The sequence below is a fragment of the Oryctolagus cuniculus genome, chromosome 5 (genome assembly GCF_964237555.1).
Source record: "Oryctolagus cuniculus chromosome 5, mOryCun1.1, whole genome shotgun sequence".
Lineage (NCBI taxonomy): Eukaryota > Metazoa > Chordata > Mammalia > Lagomorpha > Leporidae > Oryctolagus > Oryctolagus cuniculus.
The window spans coordinates 117737402-117759690 of record NC_091436.1 but is presented as its reverse complement, the minus strand read 5'-3'; the positions used below and the strand labels follow the sequence as shown (position 1 = coordinate 117759690).

The following is a 22289-nucleotide window of genomic DNA, read 5'->3' as shown; positions in this document are numbered from 1 at the left end:
CTTTGAGGCAGAGAGAGTGAGTCAGAGAGATCCCATTTGCAGGTTCACTATGCAAATGCTCAAAAAGCCCAAAGCCAGAAGTCAGGAACTCAATCCAGATCTTCCATGTGGGTGGCAGGGATCCACTACTTACTGCCAGCCAGGGTGCACATTTTGCAGGAAGCTGGAATCAGGAGCCAGAGGCAGGAATCAAATCTAGGCATTCTGATGTGGGATGTAAAATGTCTCAATCAGAATCCCAACTGCTAGACCAAATGCCCACCCCTACTGTCTGTTCTTTTAGCTAACTAGAACAGAAGCAGTCAACAAGGTAAACCTGGTATCAGTAACTTCCACAATATCGGGTGCACCTATCTCTCACGCTATGGCTGTTCCCTCAGGAGTGAGAGAGAGCCCTACTAATAAAATATTCAGCCTTCCTCAACAGACTGAGTTCCCCGGCAAGAGCCTCCAACCTTCTCCTGACACTCATGGTCCCCCACAATCTCCATAACTTCTATTGCGTATGCCCTATTTAGTATGTAATTACATTTTATAACATTTCTCATTGATAAATTTGGCATAAATATCCTCAACCTGAAGACCTCAAGAGCATGAAGTTTTGCTTTTGTACCCAGTGCTACACACAGCACCATCTACAGCTCACTGCCAGCGCTCACGAATTTCTGTTCCTCCTTCAAGTACTGTGTGTGGTGTTCTCCTTGAAACTGTGCTGTATAGCATTTCCAATTAAGACTTGGAGGAGGGTGGGAAAGGGATGGGGACTTTAATTTAGCATCTGTGAAAAAGAAATCAAAAAAGGTCCAACTCCCCAATTTTACCCTTAAAAAATCCCTTTTTCATGGAACGAAGAAAGTTTTCTGCCTAGTAGTTTCAGGATACAAGGCTACTCCCACAAAAAAGCACCTCAACCGTCTTACAGCTGAGAACACACATGAATCTCTTCCAAGATCTGTGTACCACCAGAAAGCAGTTTCTAATCCAAGTGACCCAGGCCTACCATAAAGTCATTTTTTGCTTTCCCTTTTTATTAAAGTAATCTTAAGTTATTTAGAAGCTGTATAACAGAAGCTCTGTTCAGGCTTCTCCACAAACTTATGTGCAAACAGGCTAATGAATCTAAAAGGCTGGCCACTGAAGAAATGCAGAAATATCTCACAAGGAGTGGGGACGTCTTAATGGGTAAAGACTCACACATTGCTGAGGTGTATAACTCTATGAGGGGGCTTTGTCTCAGGCTTGAGTTGGTTCTTTGCCAAGACTCACTCACTGGGTTCCTTTAGCCATTTAGCTATTCCAAACAGGAAGGCTACAGTTTGACTGACAAATGCCAGCATTACTGAGACAACTCCAAGGAGATCACAGCAGGCTGCTGCCACCTTGTGGTCTATTGGCGTCAAGTAGCAAGTCCTGCAGGGCAGAGCTTGAAAACTAAGAATGTATACAAAGGAAGCACACAGTAGTACCAAGGCTATATGTACAAAACGGCCAAGTTTATTCAATGGAATGGATATTTAAATTAAAAAATGACTGAGACCACTGCATAGAGAGCTTTCTTGATCTGCACGACCTGCCTCAGAGCTTCTTTCCACCAGCACAGAATAATCCAAAGACTATTCTAGACCATAGTGCTCTGGAGAAGAGAAAAAAAAAAAAAAAAAAAAAAAACTAACACACACAGAAAGGATGTACAGAAATCATCTGTGCCTAGAAGTCCTCAGAAATCATCTGCTATCTACAGAATATCATGGCTGGGAAGTGGGGCATATGACCTAGAGCTTTTGCAATGAAGCCACAACAGTCTTAATCTTCCCCACGTTCTTCTCTTTTCTTAGCCCTTGGTGGCTAATTACTCATTCTAAAGCTTCCATGGATTCCTGATTTGACTTCGTCACCAGTGTACCTCAGCTTCTCTTCTACTAAACACTGTTATTTGGGGAACGAATGCATTGACTGAGTGTATGGCAGGAGGGAGGAGGAGTAAGAAAAACAGGAAAAATTTTTTTCAGCACAGTCCCAAGTTCAGAGACGAAGCCTCTTCAGATAAGGAAGATGATGCCCTCGGACACCATGACCTGGTTGTCATCCTGCATCCTACTCAGGGCAGCCTGGATCTCTGCAGAAGAGAAGGGCTCTTCTTTGTCCTTGTTGATGGATTCTGTGAGTCGATTCATGCCCACAGACTGTGCATGAGCTTCCCGGAACACATCCAAGAGAGCCACCTTGAATGCCTTCAACCTGCCCAAGACAAGAAAAAGAGTGAAGGAGGAGTAAAAACACCTTTAATGTTCTCAGGCCAGATCTATACTGGGAAAATCTAAGTTGTTAACACAGTAGAGGTGTTTCCCAATACACATACATACATACATACATACACACACACACACCCCTGGCTTAGATGGCTGGTCCACACACACACACACAACCCTGCCTCAGATGGCTGCTCCACACACACACACACACACACACTCTGCCTCAGATGGCTGCTCCACAACTGAGTACTCTCCCTTCAAGGCTAAACTGGAGGTGGGTATTTAGCTAGCAGTTAAAGATACCCACATTCCTTATCAGAGTACTTGGATTCAATACCCAGCTCTGGCTCCTAACTTAGCTTCTTTGCAATGCTGACTTTAGGAGGCAGCAAAGTTCAAGTGACTGGGTCTCTACCACTCATGAAAAACCTGAACTGAGCTCCTGGAGTCCTGCTTCAGCTTGGCTCACCTCTAGCCATTGCAGACATTTGAAGTGTGAACCAGAGAATGGGAACTCTGTCACTTTCTCTCTGCCTGTCAAATTGAAAATTATTTTCTAAATTTAAAGCTGAACTATTGTAGAATAAAGCTTCTCGTATGGTGGGATATAACAGTATTTTAAAATTAGAGGTCATGGCGCAGGTATTTGGCACAGTGGCTAAGATGCCACTTTGGGTGCCTGCATTTCATATTGAAGTGCCTGAGTTGAGTCCCAGTTCCACCTCTGATTCCAGTTTCCTACTAATGTGCACACTGGGAGGCAAGTGACAGCTCAAATACTTGTGTCCCTGCCACACAACCTGGACACCCAGATGGAGTTCTGGGTTCCTGGCTTCTGTCTGGCCCAGTTTCAGCTATTATGGACATCTAGAGAGCGAACCAGCAGATAAAAAGGTTTCTCTTTCTCTATTCTTCTCATTCTTTTTCCCATCACTTTGTCCTTCAAATAGGCAAACATTAAAATAAACAAAAATAGAGGCCTCCACTGTTGTTGGAAATTGGTGTTCTCATAAACATAAAATGGAAACTGACGTAGCATCTTTGGGGGAACGATCTAGTGAAGCACATAATCTTTGATACAAGGAATTCATTTCTAGGAACTCACAGCTCTACACAATAATAAGTCTAAGAATGCCTTAATCTAAACAGCAACTGTATGGAAGAATCTAAATGTCCATATTAGGGAATCTGTTAAATAAACTTTTACCCATCTATACTGTGGAAAGCGTGCAATCATTAAAACAAGAGTGAAATCCATATGAGCTGACTGAGAAAGATAAAGTTCAATGGCTATCTCTGGGGGATGGGTGGGTAGGTGGAGTTACAACATTTTCACCAAGTTCAGTGTTGTTTTTCAAATTTTCTTCAGTTGCAGGTGTGAAGATATAAAAAGAGAAAAGTAAACCTTAGTTATGGAGTTTCTCTGATGTCCAGGAAACACAAAATGTACAGGAAAACATATTTTCCAAAACCCTACTGCTAAAAATTCACTTCAAAACAAATGGCTATGGGCACTGATTTGAGACCCAGCTGTTCCACTTCTGACCCAGCTCTCTGCTAATGGCCTGGGAAAGCAGTAGAAGATAGTCCAAGTACTTGGGCCCATGTACCCGTGTGGGAGACCTGGAGGAAGCTCCTAGCTCTGGGCTTCAGATCAGCACAGCTTTGAACGTTGCGGCCCTCTGGGGAGTGAACCAGTGGATGGAAAACCTCTCTCTCTCTGCCTCTATGTAACTCTGCCTTTCAAATAAAATAAAGAAACCTTTAAAAGTAAATAAATAAATGGCCACAATTTAGTCAGAAAGACAGGTGTATCCTACTGAGAAAGCAGGTGAAAAATATTGTCCTTGCTCTAAGCCTCTTCTGACCCTGCAAGGACATAATAATTCAAATTCTCATAGAAAATAAAGCAAACAGCAAAATGTAAACTAAACTACTGGAGATTCTGGACAAAGGGCATACACAGGAGTTCCTTATTCTTAAAATTTTCCTGTAAATTTGAATTTATAATCAGAATATAAATGCTTTAAAACCCTTAAATCTCTAGCTATGAACCCTGGTGAGGGCCAGCCTGTTTCACATCTCTCTAGGAACAGTCCCTGCCTCAGGGAATTCACCAAGCAACTTCCCTACTCACCTGGACTCACTCAACTCCACCTTCTGGGATTCCTTGGTCTCCTGAGAGTCTGCTGTCTTCGGTGTGTGTACTTCAGATGATTGACGGTTGCAGAGGTGGGCAAGACAGCAAGGTGAAGTCATTCCCATGCACTTGACAAGTTACCCTTTCCACTCCCCACCCCTCACGGAGCCTGCAGAACATTCCTATTTCCCAGGGTTCTTATAGGGCCAGGTAGAACAACTAAAATGCAGAATCCCTACTGCATGATAAAGATACTGAATTAGGAGACTGTGAACACACATTATGTGTAAAGCTTGTGCCAGGCTTGGCAAAAGAACATAGTTCAAACAGGAAGCAAACAGCTGAGCCAAGCTTATTTTCCAAAGTTCCCCCTGGGGCCAGCGCTGTGGCTCACTTGGTTAATCCTCCGCCTGAGGCGCCGGCATTCCATATGGGCGCCGGGTTCTAGTCCCGGTTGCCCCTCTTCCAGTCCAGCTCTTTGCTGTGGCCCAGGAGGGCAGTGGAGGATGGCCCAAGTGCTTGGGCCCTGCATCCACATGGAAGACCAGGAGGAAGCACCTGGCTCCTGGCTTTGGATCGGCGCAGTGCTGGCCGTGGCCATTTGGGGGGTGAACCAACAGAAGGAAGACCTTTCTCTCTCTCTCACTGTCTGTCAAAGAAATTATAAAAAAAAAAAAAAAAAAAAAAAGTTCTCCTGAGGTTTTCTCAGTATAAAACTTCACGGACACAGGGCCCCAAACGAGGAGCCAAACAGAAACCAAGAAAGTACAGTGCATAGGGCAGAAAGTTCAGTAAAGAACCACCACTCTGATCAGGACAGGGTGCTCAGTCACCTTGAGGCATTTCCTCCTCTGTGTCACTGAAGTCATAGGGGTCGTATGATTCACCATCCTTGGCATCCACCTGGCGAGTCTTCCTCCTAAAATAACCAGAGCAGGTGAGAAAGACAAAGGCTTTGGAGCCCCATCCTGTGCCAATAAGCACGGAGAAAAGGAAGTATAGCCACCTATCACTGAGATGAAGCAGCAGGCTCAGGCCTGTACGACTGCTACATTTACCAAAGAACAAATCTGCAGCCTGGAGCACAAGCAGGCCCTGCTGCACAATGCTCTTTTTCCATATCACCCACTCATATAAATTCAACCACAGGCATAGGAGGAAACAATGACCTCAAGATTATTAAGTATATATTCAAAATCCTCGGTGAGTGGGTGACTGTTCCTGCTATTTAGCAGGTCCTTAGCAGGAAGGGGATCAAAAATACCTCACAAAACACACAACAGAGGGACTCACTCCCTCTCCTTTCCCAGGCTGGTTATCCTGATCTTCAAGCCCTGCAGGTCAAGTATTCTTTCTCTATGTAAGCAGGGCTGAACCACCCTCCACACCCCAGCCCCAGCCCCAGCCCCACTCAATGTTGTTCTGTACCACCTCACCTCTTCCTTTTCTGTTCTTGTTCCTCCTGGCTTTTCTCCCCTTCTTCTTCTGACTCCGACTCATCCTCACTCCGCTTCTTACGCTTCTTCTCCTTCTCCAGAACCTATGACCAAGGCAAGCATGGGTGGGCTGAAGGGGTCACTGACGCTATGAAGCTGAAGAACTCTGAAGAGTCCCTTCTGAGCATCAGCAGAAAGGATTCCCAGGTTTCTAATGACTTACACAGCCTCTCTTGTCCCCAAGTCCCAGGACCAGAGACAGAGGGAGAGGTCATTACTTATTTTTAAAATGCTGGGATATCTTTCACATAGTAGATGCTCAATCAAGAAATAAAAGGGGGTGGGGGACTGTCCAGCCCATAATGGTTAAGTAGGAAACAATTCATTTCTTTACAAATCAGGTATTAAATTGAAATTTAAGACATCCCCAAACCTGGCTAAGAGAAAAATCCAAGAAAAGCATATCAAACCATAACTAAATCCTTCAGGGCTACATCACTAGATACAGGAAGGGAAGGGGCAGGGAGGTGCAAAGAGGCAAGGCTTAAAGGCTTGATATCTAGAACCACAAGGATACAATTTCAACACAGAAATAGGGAACCAGGATGAGAGGCAAGTTTGAGAGTTTCATTCTTGACCCGAGGTGCCAATGGGACATCTGAAGAGACTGCCAAGAAGCAAGGTACAGAGGGGTCGAGAGGTATCAGAGGTTTACCCTGATAACCTTAGGAAATACCTACTTCCTTAAGACAAAGGAAGCAGGCAGAAGCAGTGGCCTGAACACATAGCAGCTCCGTTAAACCATAATCTCCAGAAGCCCTGGCACTGTTACTTTAAAGCCTTCCATCTGAGTCTCAGGAGCAGCCAGGCTTGTGCACCACTGTTCCACAGGGAGGAGTAAGGCAGACAAATGCTGCTTTCAGCTCAAGAGCCAGCGCAGGTGTCAGCCGTGCAGGGTTGTTGAGTCCACGCGCCTGTGATTTACTCACAAGTCTTCCCATGCCCAAACATCGGAATCCTCACCTTTTTGAAGTAAGCATACTGGACCAACTCCACAGCTTCCTCTGCATCCTGAAGGTCCACAGTCTTGCTCATGCGGGCCTTTGCATGGGCAGTGGCCAATCGAATCAGGGTTTCCAGTGTTCGGGCTGTAACTGGCGATGTCTACAGTAGAAAGCAAGATAGGATCATTTATCCAGCTTTGGTTAGCCATCATTCCTACTGTACAAAAAGTGAAACAGAGATACCACCAGGAGTGGGTGTTTGGCTTAGCAGTTAAGAGGCCCATGTCAGGGCAGGCCGGTGGCATAACAGGATGGGCCTCTGCCTGCAGCTCCGGCATCCCGGTTTGTGTCCCTGCTGTTCCTCTTCCAATCCTCTCTCTGCTTATGGCCTAGGAAGGCAGTGGAGGATGGCCTAAGTTCTTGGGCCCCTGCACCTACATGGGAGGCCCAGCTTTAGCTACTGCGGTCTTTTGGGAATTGAATCAGCAGACGGAAGACCTTTCTGTCTCTCCCTCCTTCTGTGTGTAACTCGGCCTCAAATAAATAAATAAATAAAATCTTACACACACACACACACACACACACACACACACACAAAGAGGCCTATCTCTGAGTGCTTGACTAGATTTGATTCCCAGCTCTACTGCCTGATTCCAGCTTCCCACTAACGCAGACCATAGGAGGCAGCAGTAATGATGTATGTAGTTGGGTTCCTGCTTCCCCATGTGGGAAACCTGGAGTCAGTTTCTGGGACTCCTCCAACTATCCTTGCCATTGTGGGCATCTGGGACTGAACCAGTGGATGGTAGCTCTGTTTGTCCCTCAAATAAATATTTTAGAAAATATCAGAAAGCTCCAGGAAACCCAAAAAATTCAGAGCTCTACATTCTCTATAGATACAAAATAACACTCAGATATCAAAATGTCAAGTGTTGAGGGAGAGAAAATAGGAAAGAAGAAATTTAGACATCTTAACAGCTGGAAAGATAAAAGGCCAGAAAGAGTACAAATGTGAAAAATAATCATTTAATGCAGGCATACAATGTAGCCAGAAGTCTGCTGTTCTATTCATTCTGTCATTTAACCTTCTGAATAATCTGTAAAAGTTCTACAGGTGAAGGAAACGGGACTCAAAGGGCTGCTCAAGATTACAAGGGAAGGGCATAGAAGAGGTAATCTGAGAACAAATCTTTCAGTAGCTCAAGTCCAGAGAAGAACAGACAGAGGGCTAGTTCTTTGGCACCTTCCCACTGCCCCTCATATGATCCTTTACTGATCTGCTCTGGTCACATTTACTTGCATGTTTTCTAAGTTTCCATTTATATCCACTCCTTCACATTTAAAGAGATCTAGTCACCAAATCTTTTAATCCCTTAGAAAGTTACAAGAATTTGGAGATTATACCCTCCAGTACAAGGTCCATTCTAGAGAATACAAATTGAGGGATCTACCAACCCCAGCAAGATGATTAAAATGCCATATTTTGTTGAATTCTAGGTTCACTGAGAGGATCTCTGACACACAGCAATAGGTTCACATGTAGAGAGGAACAGCTGAAAGAGAGCTAAGAAGACAAGTGACATACAATCTTCAGAAAACAAAACTAAGATCAAAGAAAGGGTAGATGTGGGGAAACAGGTTTAAACTGAATAAATGGGATACTCTAAGATTTCAGTGCAGTGATGTTCTGAAAGTGCTTTCACCAAGGCGTGTAAAGAAGTCCAAGCTGGGCTCCCAGGAGATAGCATGGGGCTAGAGTACAAGATCTGGGGTCATATCTAAGTTCCCAGAGTTCATGTCAGTGTCACATAAGCAGGGTTTTGAACTTGAGAGTCTTCCTGCTGTGATAATCTGCATGAACACCACTAACCTCAAAAGATTTAAATTTAAGGGCAGCGGTGTTAGGTTACTAGAGATCACTTTGGACAACAAGCATGCTTGCTCAACTCCTATTTGTCAAAGTCCAGCTTGAGCTTTACACTCTGCAAATCCTTCCTTCACATGCACACTCCCTCAGGGAAGTCTAAAGGAAAATATAGTTCTTTCTTTTTCTGTATTCTGTCTTTCACACTTGTTCCTTTGTACATGCCACCATGAGATAGTCATTTATAAATATGTATATGTGTTTTTCGTGATTACTTTTCAAAAAACAGTCATTCAATTGAAAAGCACAATGACAGAGAGAGGAAGAGACAGAGACACACAGAGCAAGGGATCATCCATCTGCTGTTTCCCACCCCAAATGCTTCCAAAAGCCAGGGTTGAGTCAGGCTGAAGCCAGGAGCCAGAAACTCCACAGAGGTCTCACAGGCTGGATGGCAGGAACCCAGGTACTTGGGTCATCATTCACTGCCTCCCAGGTGCATTAGCCAGAAGCTAGATCAGAAGCATAGAGTAGCCAGGACTTAAACCAGCCACTCCTAAATGGGGTCCTTATTCTATTTCACCTTGGAAAAGGAAATGACTAGAATTGTTCAACAGGATACCTTTTGGACAAGGAAGGAATTAAAACTAAAATGCTTTCAAAGATCCCAGGCAGCAGGGACTCCTGCCCTAGCTACAGAAGACCAAGGGACTCGCCGGTTCCATCCCCACTGGGGCACTCACCCTGGCAGTGTCTGAGCTCATGCTGTCCTGGCTGCGCAGACGCGAGTACTCCTCTGCAATGTAGGCAGCCGACTCCTGCGTCAGGACAGGCTTAATGATCTTGGCCACATGGATGTACTTCCTCATGAATGCTGCACTCACCATCTTCTCCCTGGAACCCCACACAGTGAATTCCACTTCCCTTCCACACCTTACTACCTGTCTGGCAGACTGCCTTCTGTCTCCTCAGAGAAGGCAAGGTCAAATGGTAGAGCAGAGATGGAGCCTAGAACCCATTATTATAACACCCATTTATTAGAAACATATAGTAGGTCCTTTCACTCAAGTCTATTCAACAATTTTTAGGTTTACCTGTGAGTTAATAGGAAGTTAAGTATTTTTTCCTCTATTTTATAGGATAAACTGTAACTCAGATGCTAAAGTAGACTCAAATTCAGTTTTGACTCCAAATTTGATATTCTTAAGCCAACAGTTTTGAATATCTTGCTTTGATTCTTATTGTACCATAGACAAAAACGGAAGCACGGGATCCCACATTTCATTCTCTGACCACTGAAAAATAAGACTACAAGTCTATTTGCAAAATGTCTAATGTTTGCTATGTACTGACCCTTTACCATAAATTCACCACAAATGGCTCCAAGACATGTGCAACTTTCCATGTACAAGGAAGACATATTCCTACCATTAATTGAGCATGTTGTCAAATGTATTTTAGGAAAAGATCTGAACCTGGGCTGAACCACCCAAGCATTTACAAGACAACTGGCCAAGATAAAGACTGTATCTGTGGACCCAGACAAGAAGAAAATCAGCCCCCATGACTGTGACTGCAAGCATGACCTTGGCCTAGCCTCTTAATGCCCTTACTAAGCTCAGCTGCACATGTGTTCTAACACAACATAAGGCAAATCTCACACTCCTTCGTGGGAGAGGCATGAAGGATACTCACTTTTTCTTCTTGGTCCCATGGAGGAGGTTGTCATGCTTCTCATAAATCTGAGTGTCCTGCTGGTCATCCTGGTTGAAGTCTGGATCATCTGTGGCCAGGATATCCACAGCACTACCCAAGGGCATAGCTGGTACGCCGCAGTTGGGAGAAAAGAGAGTAAGAGTTTAACTCAGGGGAAACTGCTCCTTCTATAGCCTAGACTAAGAGTCACAAAGCCAAGGACTCAGCTACATGGAACCCACAAATAAGGAGAATGCCATTGCCTGGGGCACACAACATGCTCAGAGGAACTCCCAGACCTAGAAAAGGACCAAAGGCACAACTCAGGATAACTTCCAGTGAGCAAACAGGGAGGTGGCTGGGTAGGTGAGGGCATCTTTAACATCACCCCAGACACTGAAACACCCACCACCACCTGGGCTGACGCAGAGATAATAATGCCTATTTGTGATTCCTTTCATCAGTCACTCTAACTCCTCTCATGGCCTCACCATCGCCATCCTGCTCTCCAGGGGCTCTGTAACGGTGCATCCGAAGGACATGATCTGAGATCTCCCGATCCTGCTCAGGATCCATCTGATCCAGCATGATGAAGAGCAAGTCAAATCGGGACAGCAGTGAGTCCTGTAGCCCAATGTTTTCCATTGGGGTCTTATATTGATCATACTGGGAAATACAAGAAAAAGTGATGTGGAGACAATATTAGCAGGAAGAAAACACAAAACCAGATTAATTATGGAAGCAGGAATAGAAGGCCAAGTCTTGAAGGAACACATAGGTAAGAAGCTATGAAAAAGTGAAGCATTTTAAAACTAAATTTGGGTCAAATAGCATTGCAAGTTAAACCACCACCTGGGATACCCACATTCCATATCAGAGTGCCTGGAAGTCAATCCTGCCTCCTCTTCCAACCCAGCCTTCTGCTAATGTGCACTCTAGAAGGCAGCAGATGATGGCCTGAGTACTTACGGTCCTACCAGCCACATGAAAGATGAAGATGGAGTTCCTGGCTCCTGGCTTCAGCCTGACACAGCACTGACAATTGTGAATATTTGAGGAGTGAATGGATGGAAATTTCTCTTGCTCTATCACCTTGCCCTTCAAATAAATAAACTTTGAAAAAAGACAAAAACAGTGAAAGAGAGAGAAAGGTCTTCCTTCCTTTGGTTCACCCCTCAAATGGCCGCCACAGCTGGAGCTACGCCAATCCGAAGCCAGGAGCCAGGTGCTTCTTCTTGGTCTCCCATGAAGTGCAGGTGCCCATGCACTTGGGCCATCCTCCACTGCCTTCCCGGGCCACAGCAGAGGGCTGGACTGGAAGAGGAGCAACCCGGACTAGAACCCGGCACCCATATGGGATGCCGGTGCTGCAGGCGGAGGATGAACCTAGTGAGCCATGGCACCAGCCCCCAAAAAGATAATTTTTAACAAGGAGATATATTTTCTGGCACATGCTTAAATTTTTTCTGAAACACTCCACACCTGTACTAATTACCTCTTAGGAAAGAGGTAGCAGACGGAAGGATTTCAATATTCATATTATATCTACTTAGAAATTCGCCTGCTATGAGCATGTAGTACTTTTGTTTTAATGACTACTCAGGTTATCTGAATTGTGAGACTGCAAATCAGTTTTGTTTTCTTCTTTGTACTTTCTTAAAATTATTTTTTAAAGATTTATATATTTTACTTGAACGTCACAGTTACACAGAGAGAAGGAGAGGAAGAGAGAGAGACAGACAGATAGAGGTCATCCATCCACTGGTTCACTCCCCAAATGGCTGCAACAGGCGGAGCTGTGCCAATTCAAAGCCAGGAGCCAGGAGCTTCTTCTGGGTCTCCCACATGGGTGCGGGGACCCAAAGACTTGGGCCATCTTCTACTGCTTTCCCAGGCCATAGTAGAGAGCTGGATCAGAAGTGGAGCAGCTGGCGCCCATATGGGATGTCAGCACTGCAGGTGGCAGCTTTACCCACTAAGCCACAGCGCCAGCCTCAAAATTATTTTTTAAAAAATAAAGAACTTTCCAGGAGATTCTGCTGCATATGAATAGGTTTAAAAAACCACTGCTTGGGGACCGACACTGGGGCATAATAGGTTAAGATGCCTGCAATGCCAGCATCCCAGGCGGGCACCAGTTCGAATTCCCACTGTTCCACTTTTGATCCAGCCCCCTATCAATATTTCTGGAAAATAACAGTGAAAAACGGCTCAAGTCCTTATGCCCCTGCACCTACAGGTTAAGACCTGGATAAAGCTATTGGCTTCAACCTGGCCCAGCCCTCATTCTTGCAGCCGTTGGGAAGTGAACCAGCAGATGGAAGATTTCTCTCTCCCCTCTCTCTCTGTAACTCTGTCTTTCAAATAAATAAGCTTTAAAAAAACAAAAACAAAAAAAAAAAAAAATCACTGCTCTAAACCAAGGACAGTGACAAGATAAGAAGCCTACTTTAGTCTTCTTATTCCCTTAGGGTGGCCACCTAGAATGAACTCCCCCAGCCCGGTTCCTCAGCCAAGTCTCCTGAGGCAAGGAATATGGTTCAGGGGCCGAGTCCACTCACCCTGCCATAGACAGGGTTGGCAGCTGCCAAGACACTGCAGCGAGCATTCAGCCGAGCGTGGATGCCAGCCTTGGCGATGGTCACCCGGCCCTGCTCCATCACTTCATGGATGGCTGTGCGATCCATGTCAGACATCTTGTCAAATTCATCGATACAGACCACACCTCGATCAGCCAGGACCATGGCCCCCGCTTCCAGACGACGCTCTCCTGGAAATAAGGAAGAAGATCTGGTGCTGTGGTCCCAGAGGGGTGAAGGGGAGAGGTGTCAGTCCCCTTCCAAGGTACTTCTCACTGCAGCATGAGAACATGGTACACAGGTGCCAGTCAGAGCAGATGCTGCTTGGGTACCTTTGTAACTCCAAGCTGAACAATGTCTCTGTCCCATTTGGACCCTGAAGCAGCCTCTGCTATACTTCCTCTGTAGAGTCTCCCTCTTCATCTCATCCTCAAGTGATAGCTCAACTATGCCACTGCTCTCCTTTCACTGGTGTGCAACCTCTTCTCTAGTTCACAAAACCGTAAAATCTCCATTTTTATTCCAATTTGCCAAACTGTCTCAAATACCTTAGAAACATTCTTGTCCCTAGAAGGTCACACTCAAGTTCCCTACAATCTGATCCCAATGAACCTCTCAACTTTGTCTTCCCAGTGCAAGCCAGTGCCTATAGCAAGCTCAAAAATCTCTGCTTATCTCACTGCAGGGCCTTTACCAAGGACCCTTATAACCTTACCTGTTTCCTGGTCTGTGGTGACAGCAGCTGTCAGACCCACTCCTGAGGATCCCCGGCCAGTGGTGGGGATAGCCCGGGGAGCAGTGCAAAGGACATACCGCAAAAGCTGAGACTTGGCAACCGATGGGTCTCCTGTGGGAGGGGCAAGTGGTTACTCTAGGAAACTCCCCAAGCAAGGGCCATGTTTCTAGTATAGTTCTTGGCACAACACAGATAGTGAATCATTGTCAGTGATGGTTGTCAATTTGCTTTCCTACACTTTTCTCCTTACCATCCATTTAAGAATATGTTTTAGATACCATAAATTAGCAATTTCAGGAAGATTTTTAAAAGATTCAATTTAGTCCTTTAATGGGACTGTAACATGCAGTACACAATACATAACCTTACATACTGCAAGTCCCCACAGACACAACCCACAACAGTATAAAGCAAAGCCACATCACCATACCTATTAAGAGAATATTGATGTCCCCACGGATGTGGCTGCCATTTTCTAGGTCTCGTTCCACTCCTCCCAAGAGCAGGCAGAGGATTGCCTTCTTGACATAGTCATGCCCGTGGATACTTGGGGCCAGTGATCTGGCCAGCTGGTCAAACATATCCTGGAGCAGCAATAACCAATGCATAAGAAGCTTACTGAGATACATGGGATTTTTCAGGATTTGGCTTTACATTTTTAGCCCACAGGAAGGAAACATCTGAAGAAATACACAAATATAAATGCTGTTCCTAATTACAAAAGCTTCTGCTCCAAGACAAATCACATTACCAGACCACTGTCAGAGCAGCCTAGTTTCCAAAACTTGTTCAGAGATTTTATCTTTTAGGAAAAACAAAATTATCCCCAGGTTCAAATCATTTTAGGTTTAACAAGAATATGTATTGTGCTTGAGCAGTGACATTTATCACAAATTCGATTTGTTCAAATCTAAATGTGGGCATTGTCTTTTAAAAGAAAAAAAGGAAGATCAAGTTAGAGAACTTAAAAAAGTATATATATGTATAAATGTATGCACAAATATATGTACACACATACATAATCAATTTAAATAATGATGTATCACTAATGTCTTCAATAATAAACAGACTCACTGGTATGCTGATATTCTAACTCCCATCCTAATATTTGTATCAGGTTCACTTAGCAGCACAGAAGGCAGCATAGAATGGAAAAAGAACAAACAACAAAACAGCCTTTCACTTGCTAAGTGGGATAAAATTGGAAGCAGCCAGTACCAGAGAAAAATATCCTGACCTTCCTCCTGATACAACTCAAAGACAGCAAAGCTCCCAAATACAACTCTTACAAAACATTTCCACCTCAAATGCCTAAAGGATGTCCAGACCTTGGAACGAGTTTTACTGAACTTCTTGATCTTGGCTATATCTTCAGCAGAGAATGAAGGTTGAACATCCTTGCTCATCTGCTTCACATTACAGGCTATCAGGACGGTCCTGAGACAAAGAGGGGGAGAAGAAAGAGTTTACTTTATTCAATTACTACCCCCAAAAGCTAGTATCTCCAGCAGCAGTAGGCCTTTTCAGGCTACTGAACTAGACCAACAGTTGGTGGGTGAGGAAGATACTGATGCTCTGGAACTTAGTTATCTCCTGCTGACCCAGCGCTGCAGACACAAGTCTATGTGGGAAGGAGGTGCAAATAAGTGAGAAATTCCCAAGTGGGCCAAGAGAATATAACTGTGTCAGCAGTAACTCCCACTTTTGGCGTAAGAAGTGGGAAATGGGTACTGGAGGTATCCTACTTCCCAGGCAAAGAGTGCTTCGATGATCACATCCAACTGGCTGGAATATGGCCAACTGGAGAAAGAATTCTACCAGGAATGGAAGCTGCCCATAGCATTCTACACACTTCAGATCAGACCCCTTACCTGAAGGTCCCTGAGGTATAGCCTCCCTTCTTTCCAGGAAGGCAACGGTAAGTCCCAACCACCTGGATTCGGTCTCCAGGCTTCACTTTGTCCACCAAGTCATCATCCAGAATAACATCCACAGAGCGGGGAAGCTGACCAGCAGGGGCCTTCTCCGGCATCTCCTGGATGGTGATGGTCTGATGGTCTTTATAAACAGAAAGGCCATATTCTGTCTCAAGGGGATTGTTTTCCTCATCCTGGAAAAAAGCACACAGAAGAGGTATCTGAGTTCTTCCTTAAAAAATCACACTCATTAGTCACAGGAAACAAAGTATTTGGAAATGACTCCATGAGATTTTAGCATCCTGAAATTAAAAAAAAAAAAAAAGCCAGTATCTTCTCCAGCTTTTCCTATCTCTGACCTAACAACCATCTAATGGAAGGGGCCACCCACAGTCTGAAGAGACAATGGCTACATTAAAATTCTAGGGCTGGTGTTGTGGATTAGCCAGTAAAAGCACCGCCTGCAACACCAGCACACTATTTGGGTGCTGTTTGGAGTCCCGGCTGCTGCACTTCAGACCCTGCTCCGTCAATGGCCTGAGAAAGGCATCAGGGAATAGCCCAAGTGCTTGGGCCCCTGCCAACCATGTGGGAGACCCAAATGAAACTCCTGGCTTCAAACTGGCTCAGTCCTAGCCATTGCAACCAGTGGATGAAAGACCGCTATCTCTATCCACCCCCCACTTCGTAACTCTTTGAAATAAATAAACAAATCTAAAAAAAAAAATTTCTTACCTCCCCCAATATTGAGTATACGTTTACACCATGAGGCAGGTTTTCCCAAGTACTACTCAACAGAAACATTAACCCAAGCCATAGAATACAGTGCTCATGGCAGCACTACTCTTGATAGACAAAAGCTATATGCTTAAGTGAGCTTTTCTCTATGTATATCCAACTGCAATAAAACCATTCTGAAGTTTTATGTCAGTATTTGAATTTCCCAAAAACAGGACACATACCACTACTGAGTGCTTACTATGTGCCAGGCACTAATTGTGCTTACTATGTGCCAGGCACTAATTGTGCTATTATTTCTTAAACTCTTTCATGCAATTGTAACAACTTTATAAAGCAGCTATTTTTCAAACTTTATATATAAGGAAGCTGAGATTGGAAGAGGTTAAACAAGTTCTCTAAGGTCACAGAGTCAAGACTTGACACAGTTGTTTAACTCTGAAAACCATGCTCTTAAGTACTACATCAGAATACTACAACAGAGTAACCTCCAAGAGATCTGGTCCAACGTACTTCAGTTCTCAGGCAGAGGTTTGACCACAGAAATCAACAGAAGAGTGCCCTTGAGAACACAGAAAAAAAAGGGAATCTAAACAGTAGAAATCCTGAAGAAGAGAACAGGGCACCTCAGAAAATACAACTGGCATGAACTAAAGAAATATGGGGGAGTCGGCACTGTGGTATAGCAAGTAAAGCTGCCGCCTGCAGTGCCTGCATCCCATGTGGGTGCCAGTTCAAGTCCTGGCTGCTCCATTTCCGACCCAGCTCTCTGCTATGGCCTGGGAAAGCAGTAGAAGATGGCCCAAGTCCTTGGGTCCCTGCACCCATGTAGGAAGACCCAGAGGAAGCTCCTGGCTCCTGGCTTCAGAAAGGCACAGCTCTGGTCGTTGCAGCCATTTGGGGAGTGAACCAGCAGATGGAAAACCTCTCTCTGTCTTTCCTTTTCTCGCTGTGTAACTCTGACTTTCAAATAAATAAAATAAATCTTTAAAAAATAAAGAAAAGAAATATGGGTTCTATGGAGAGGGGCATTGTGGAGCAGAGGATTAAGCTACCACCCCCTCTCAGAGTGCTTGTTAGTCCCAGCTAGACTCCCAGCCTGGCTACTCCACACTTCCAATCCAGTTTCCTGCTAATACACCTGGAAGGCAGATGATGGCCCAGGTACTTGGGTTCCTACCACCCACATGGGAGACCTGACTAGTGATTCTGACACCTGGTTTTAGCCCAGGTTGTTGTGGTCACTTGTGGAATAATGCAGAGCATGGAAGATTCCTTCCTCTCACTCCATCATTCTTCAAATAAATAAATGTCTTAAAATAAAAAAAGGAACATGGGGTCTAGTAGTTAGAGACATCACTAATGGGGACCACAAGCAAATCTTGTAGCATCTTTGAAATTCAGCATTTCATCTGAAGGTAGACTGATTTTTTTTTAATAGAAAGCTTTTGTTTAATAAATATAAATTTCCTAAGTACAACTTTTGGATTATAGCAGTTCTCCCCATACCCGCCCTTTCACCCCTACTTCCTCTCCCAACTCATTCTTCATTAAGATTCATTTTTAATTATTTTTATATACAGAAGATCAACTCTATACTAAGTAAAGATTTCAAATTTGGATCCACACACACACACACACACACACACAAGGTATAAAGTACCATTTGAAGACTAGTTGTACCGTTAATTCTCATAGTACAACACATTAAGGACAGAGATCCTATATGGGGAGCAAGTGCACAGTAAGTCCTGTTGTTGATTTAACAATTGGCACTTCTATTTATGACGTCAGTGATCACCCAAGGCTCTTGTCATGAGCTGGCAAGGCTATGGAAGCCTCTTGAGTCCATAAACTCCGACATTTCTTAGACAAGGCCATAATCAAAGTGGAGGTTCTCTCCTCCCTTCAGAGAAAGGTACCTCCTTCTTTGATGTCCTGTTCTTTCCACTGGGATCTCACTCACAGAGTTCTTTCCTGTAGGTAATTTTTTGCTACAGTGGTAGACTGATTCTAAAATATGTTTAGCTATAATTCTAAGATGCTCATTCTGTTTCAGTTTATGTTAGATTTCTCTACCAGTTGATAAGATTGAAGACCGGAAAAGGTATTGTTGATATCTGTGTTCTCCAAATTGCCTAACAATGCTTAGTATAGAGTAGCTTTCAATTAAAATTTGATTGGGGGTAAAACCTTTGATGGAATGAGTTCAGACAACAAGCAATCAATATTAATGATCATTGTCTCACTTAGTAAAAAGGCCTTGTATTGCCCTCAACTTAGATCAATCTGATTGCTCTAACAGCCCTTTCCCTTAACAGCCTTCTCTGAAACCCACAGTGAAATAGTTGCAACACTTACATTCACTATAGCCTAAGCACTTTTCCTTTCATCTTACATTTAAAAGAAAATTACAAAATTATATTGATTATTTTTGTAAAAATACAGATTAGATGACTTTTTTCCTTCTTTTAATTCTTCCATAATATTTCAATTTCCTAAAGTGAGTATTTATTCTTTAAAAAAAAAAAAAAAAAAAAACTATGGTGCCCAGCAATGTGGCACAGCTGGTTAAGCCACAGCCTGCAACGCTGGCCATCCCATGTGAGCACTGGTTAAGTCTCAGCTGCTCCACTTCCAATCCAGCTCCCCGCTAATGTGCCCAAGAAAGCAGTGGAAGATGGCCCAAATCCTTGGGCCCCTGCACCCACCTGGGAGACCTGGATAGAGTTCCAGGCTCCTGGCTTCAGCCCGGCTTAGCCTCAGCCATTGAGGCCATCTGGGGAGTGAACCAGCGCATGGAAGAGGTCTCTCTCTCTCTGTAACTCTGCCTTTCAAATAAATAAATAAATCTCAAGGGTGGATGGGGAGTAATGGTGCCCTTTCCATAGGAAACCCTGGTCCACAAAGCATCTTCCCAGTAGATGAATCCTTATTTTTCACTCTACCTATTTCCAGAATAAAAACCTCAGGTATTATACAATTATTTACCTTAAAATAGAGTATCCTTGACTCAAACCCCAACGAGGCCCAATCAATTCAACCCACTCACCTTGGTGGGATAGACAGAGCTGGATGGAAAGGCCACCAGGGTGGTAAGATCAGAGTAACGTCGCTCTATGGTCTTCTTGGTAGCAGGACAGTAATGGACACTGCGGACAACTTTGGGGCGAACTAGAGAGCCTAAGAATAGGAAACATGCGTACAAAGTCATCCAATTAGACAGTAACAGAGGTGAGACCTGAACTCACACAAGCCTATGACAACTCGAAATACTGTGTTCTTTCAACTAAACTAATTTAATACTAATTATCCTTATCTATTTTTATGTTTACATCCAGAACATCACCATATCCACACGAAATTTTAAATTCCATTGATCTCAACTAGAAAACAGTAGGGATTCAAGGGTTGGAATAAGCAGATTGTCAAGAGCCAAGACTCCTACAACTCTCAGTAAAATTCTTCACTTTGCTACAGCAAGTGGTCATTCAAGGTCCCCTAGTCACTGTTCAAACTCTGAGTTCCTGCTAGTTTTACCACATAATTTCAATGCTCCACCTCTCTGGAGCCACAAGCTACCCAGATCTATTTTGCTTCTTCTACTTTCCCATCCTCTTGAAGTTCAACCCTCCGTTTCTTTAGTGCCCCTCTCTAACACACTTACATTTAGTGACAATGCCTTCCACACAGACTACACAGCTGAGGAAGCAGGAGGTCAGAGTTCGGGGGGAGACATGCTTGGAGCCAAAGCTGCCCTCCAAACCTATGTAGAACTCTTCGTACTGCTTGGCATAGGTAGCATCAATAGAGGCCACAAAATCCTTTAAGGCCCGCTGGAAGGCAAGCAGCTCCTCAAAGGCATTGTTCAGGAGGCTGCATGTAGACAAAAGAAACAATAATTAGGCAGAAGTGAACAATTCAAACTTACTCTCAAAACAGAAGTAGACACCATGAAGGATCCAGGAGAGAAAAAATACAGTTCCCACTCTTCTCCTGCCACCCTATGCTGACTCAGTAAAATGAATCAGAACTGAGGACCAATGTGAATTCTACTCAGCAGAGATATAAAAACAATATTCAATAAAACACTGGAAAGAGGGCATCTAAGAGGAAAATGCCCACTATCTACTTTTGGTGGTGGTGGGAGGGAGGAACAAATTTAGGTGCATTTGAGGCACTGAGGGCTTCTAGGTCACCGCTGCTTCATCCAGACCCTCTCCTGGGAAACCTGCTCCAATTCAGGCAAAAGGGGAGGGAAGCCAGGAAATCCCTTTGGATTTCCTGAATTCCTCAGAGCCAGGAAATCCCCTTGGAAACCCTTGCCACTCACCGGTTAGCCCTCTTCTCATTTTTCCTGCGCAGGTCATTCACGTTGACTATCAGTCGGTACTGGTTGTCACTGATGAGCTCCCGAACTTTGCTCTGATAAATTCCCTGGTCTTCCTGTAAAACAGACACCCAATTCACACAGTAGCCACAGATTCAAAAATAAAACAGAAGCAGCTTTCACAACAAGATAATACATCTATCTCTGTGGCAGAGTTGAACTGCAAGCATCCGCTAGCCTCCGTAACTGGCACTTCTTGGGAGAAGATTGTAATCACGCTTCCCAAGCCGTGCTGGTAGTCCCATCATCAACAGCCTGTCAGTTGTCAACTCAACCTCTACTCTGGAAGTACATTGAGCTTTTAAGTTCTAAAAGGACATGTAAAAACCTTGTTAAAATGTAAAGGGAAAAAGCTAATGCTTAGAGATGTATATGCTAATTTGCTTAACAGTAGAAAACAATTTCTCTATGAATATTGAAACACGCTGGACACTTTAATATAGCCAATAATAAATGTGAATGAAACAGACTAAAGTTTACATTAAGATGGATCTTTACTTAAACTTATATACGGAATTAAAGTATTTTACTCTCGGATCATCAGCATACTGAAGGATTCTCATAACCGGGACCTAAAGGAGTCAGCTCTATGTTTCTATCCTGAACCTTCCAGGAAGCTTATCCTGTGGCTTTAGATCTTGGGTTGCACATAACCCCCCTTCACCTGCATACAAAACACTTCTTATCTGCACCTCACTTGGTATTGAAAAAAAAAATGCAGCCACATCAGCAAGTCTATTCCTCCCTGTAGGAAATCTGTCCCTAATATCTGAGCACCCGAAAAACGCGGCCGGCGACTGCCGCCCTACTGCAGTCCCTCCCCCACGGTGCCCACCGACGCAGAGCGAGCCGGGCGTGCAGCCGCGGGTGGGATTTGCCATTTTGCCGGCGCAAGAGGGAAGCCTCTCGCCTTTCGAGCGCACTGGCGGTCACATGGAAGAAACTTGCGGGATCACTCTAAAAAGTTCACCTATGCAGCACAAACCAGGGACTCACTCCACCGCGGGGGCAGTGACCAGAGCCGGATGCTGGCGTCGTCCGCGGATTTAAGGGGCCTCCGGCCCTGACCCGCTCCCCGCGAGAGCCTTCCAGCATCAGGGCCCGCGCGCCGGCGGCCCTCTCACCTCGTCATCCAGGAAGTCCAGGTAATCCCGCTGGGCCTCCCGCAGTTCCACATCGTCCAGCACTACAGTGCCCGCCATGCCCGCTGCCTCCTCCAAAGCCGCGCCGAAAGGTCCTTAGCTGACTCCGCCCCGGCGCGAAAACTTCCTCACTTTTCCCGCCACCAAAGTGTACCTCGAGGAAGAGGCGGGGACTCAGAGGGTAGATGCATGTTCTGGTTGGCTGAATCCTCTGACGCTAGAAAAGCGAGTGTCCAATTGAGAGCGTCTTCTTCTTAGGGTTTTCCTCCGGGAGCCTCGCAGTGGCGGGAAATGTGCCTTCCGGTGTCCTCTGTTTCTTTCCTCGCCGCTCCGCCCCTGCAGGCGGGGAAGCTGACCAATGGGAATGAGAGAAGTCTCGCGAAGCCCAGACATTGGG

At 44.7% G+C, this 22289-nt stretch overlaps 1 protein-coding gene across 3 annotated transcripts; it reads right to left on the bottom strand.

Annotated features, from left to right (window-relative positions):
- Positions 1–1472: 1472 nt before the first annotated feature.
- Positions 1473–22233, bottom strand: MCM3 (minichromosome maintenance complex component 3). Of its 3 annotated transcripts, none has more exons than XM_002714500.5 (17): positions 21875–22233; positions 20694–20806; positions 20028–20236; positions 19413–19543; positions 15578–15816; positions 15035–15143; positions 14137–14290; positions 13686–13817; positions 12953–13161; positions 10883–11057; positions 10392–10518; positions 9440–9590; positions 6852–6992; positions 5829–5932; positions 5226–5311; positions 4390–4459; positions 1473–2238 (listed from the first exon to the last, which is right to left on the bottom strand). In XM_002714500.5, the coding sequence occupies exons 1-17, from the start codon at positions 21950–21952 to the stop codon at positions 2040–2042; spliced, it is 2427 nt and encodes an 808-aa protein (XP_002714546.1). In that variant the 5' UTR covers positions 21953–22233; the 3' UTR covers positions 1473–2039. The 3 variants fall into 3 exon arrangements, with proteins under 3 accessions (XP_002714546.1, XP_069930109.1, XP_008261264.1); XM_070074008.1 differs by having other exon boundaries at positions 22047–22187; XM_008263042.3 differs by lacking the exon at positions 20694–20806 and having other exon boundaries at positions 21875–22040.
- Positions 22234–22289: the final 56 nt, after the last annotated feature.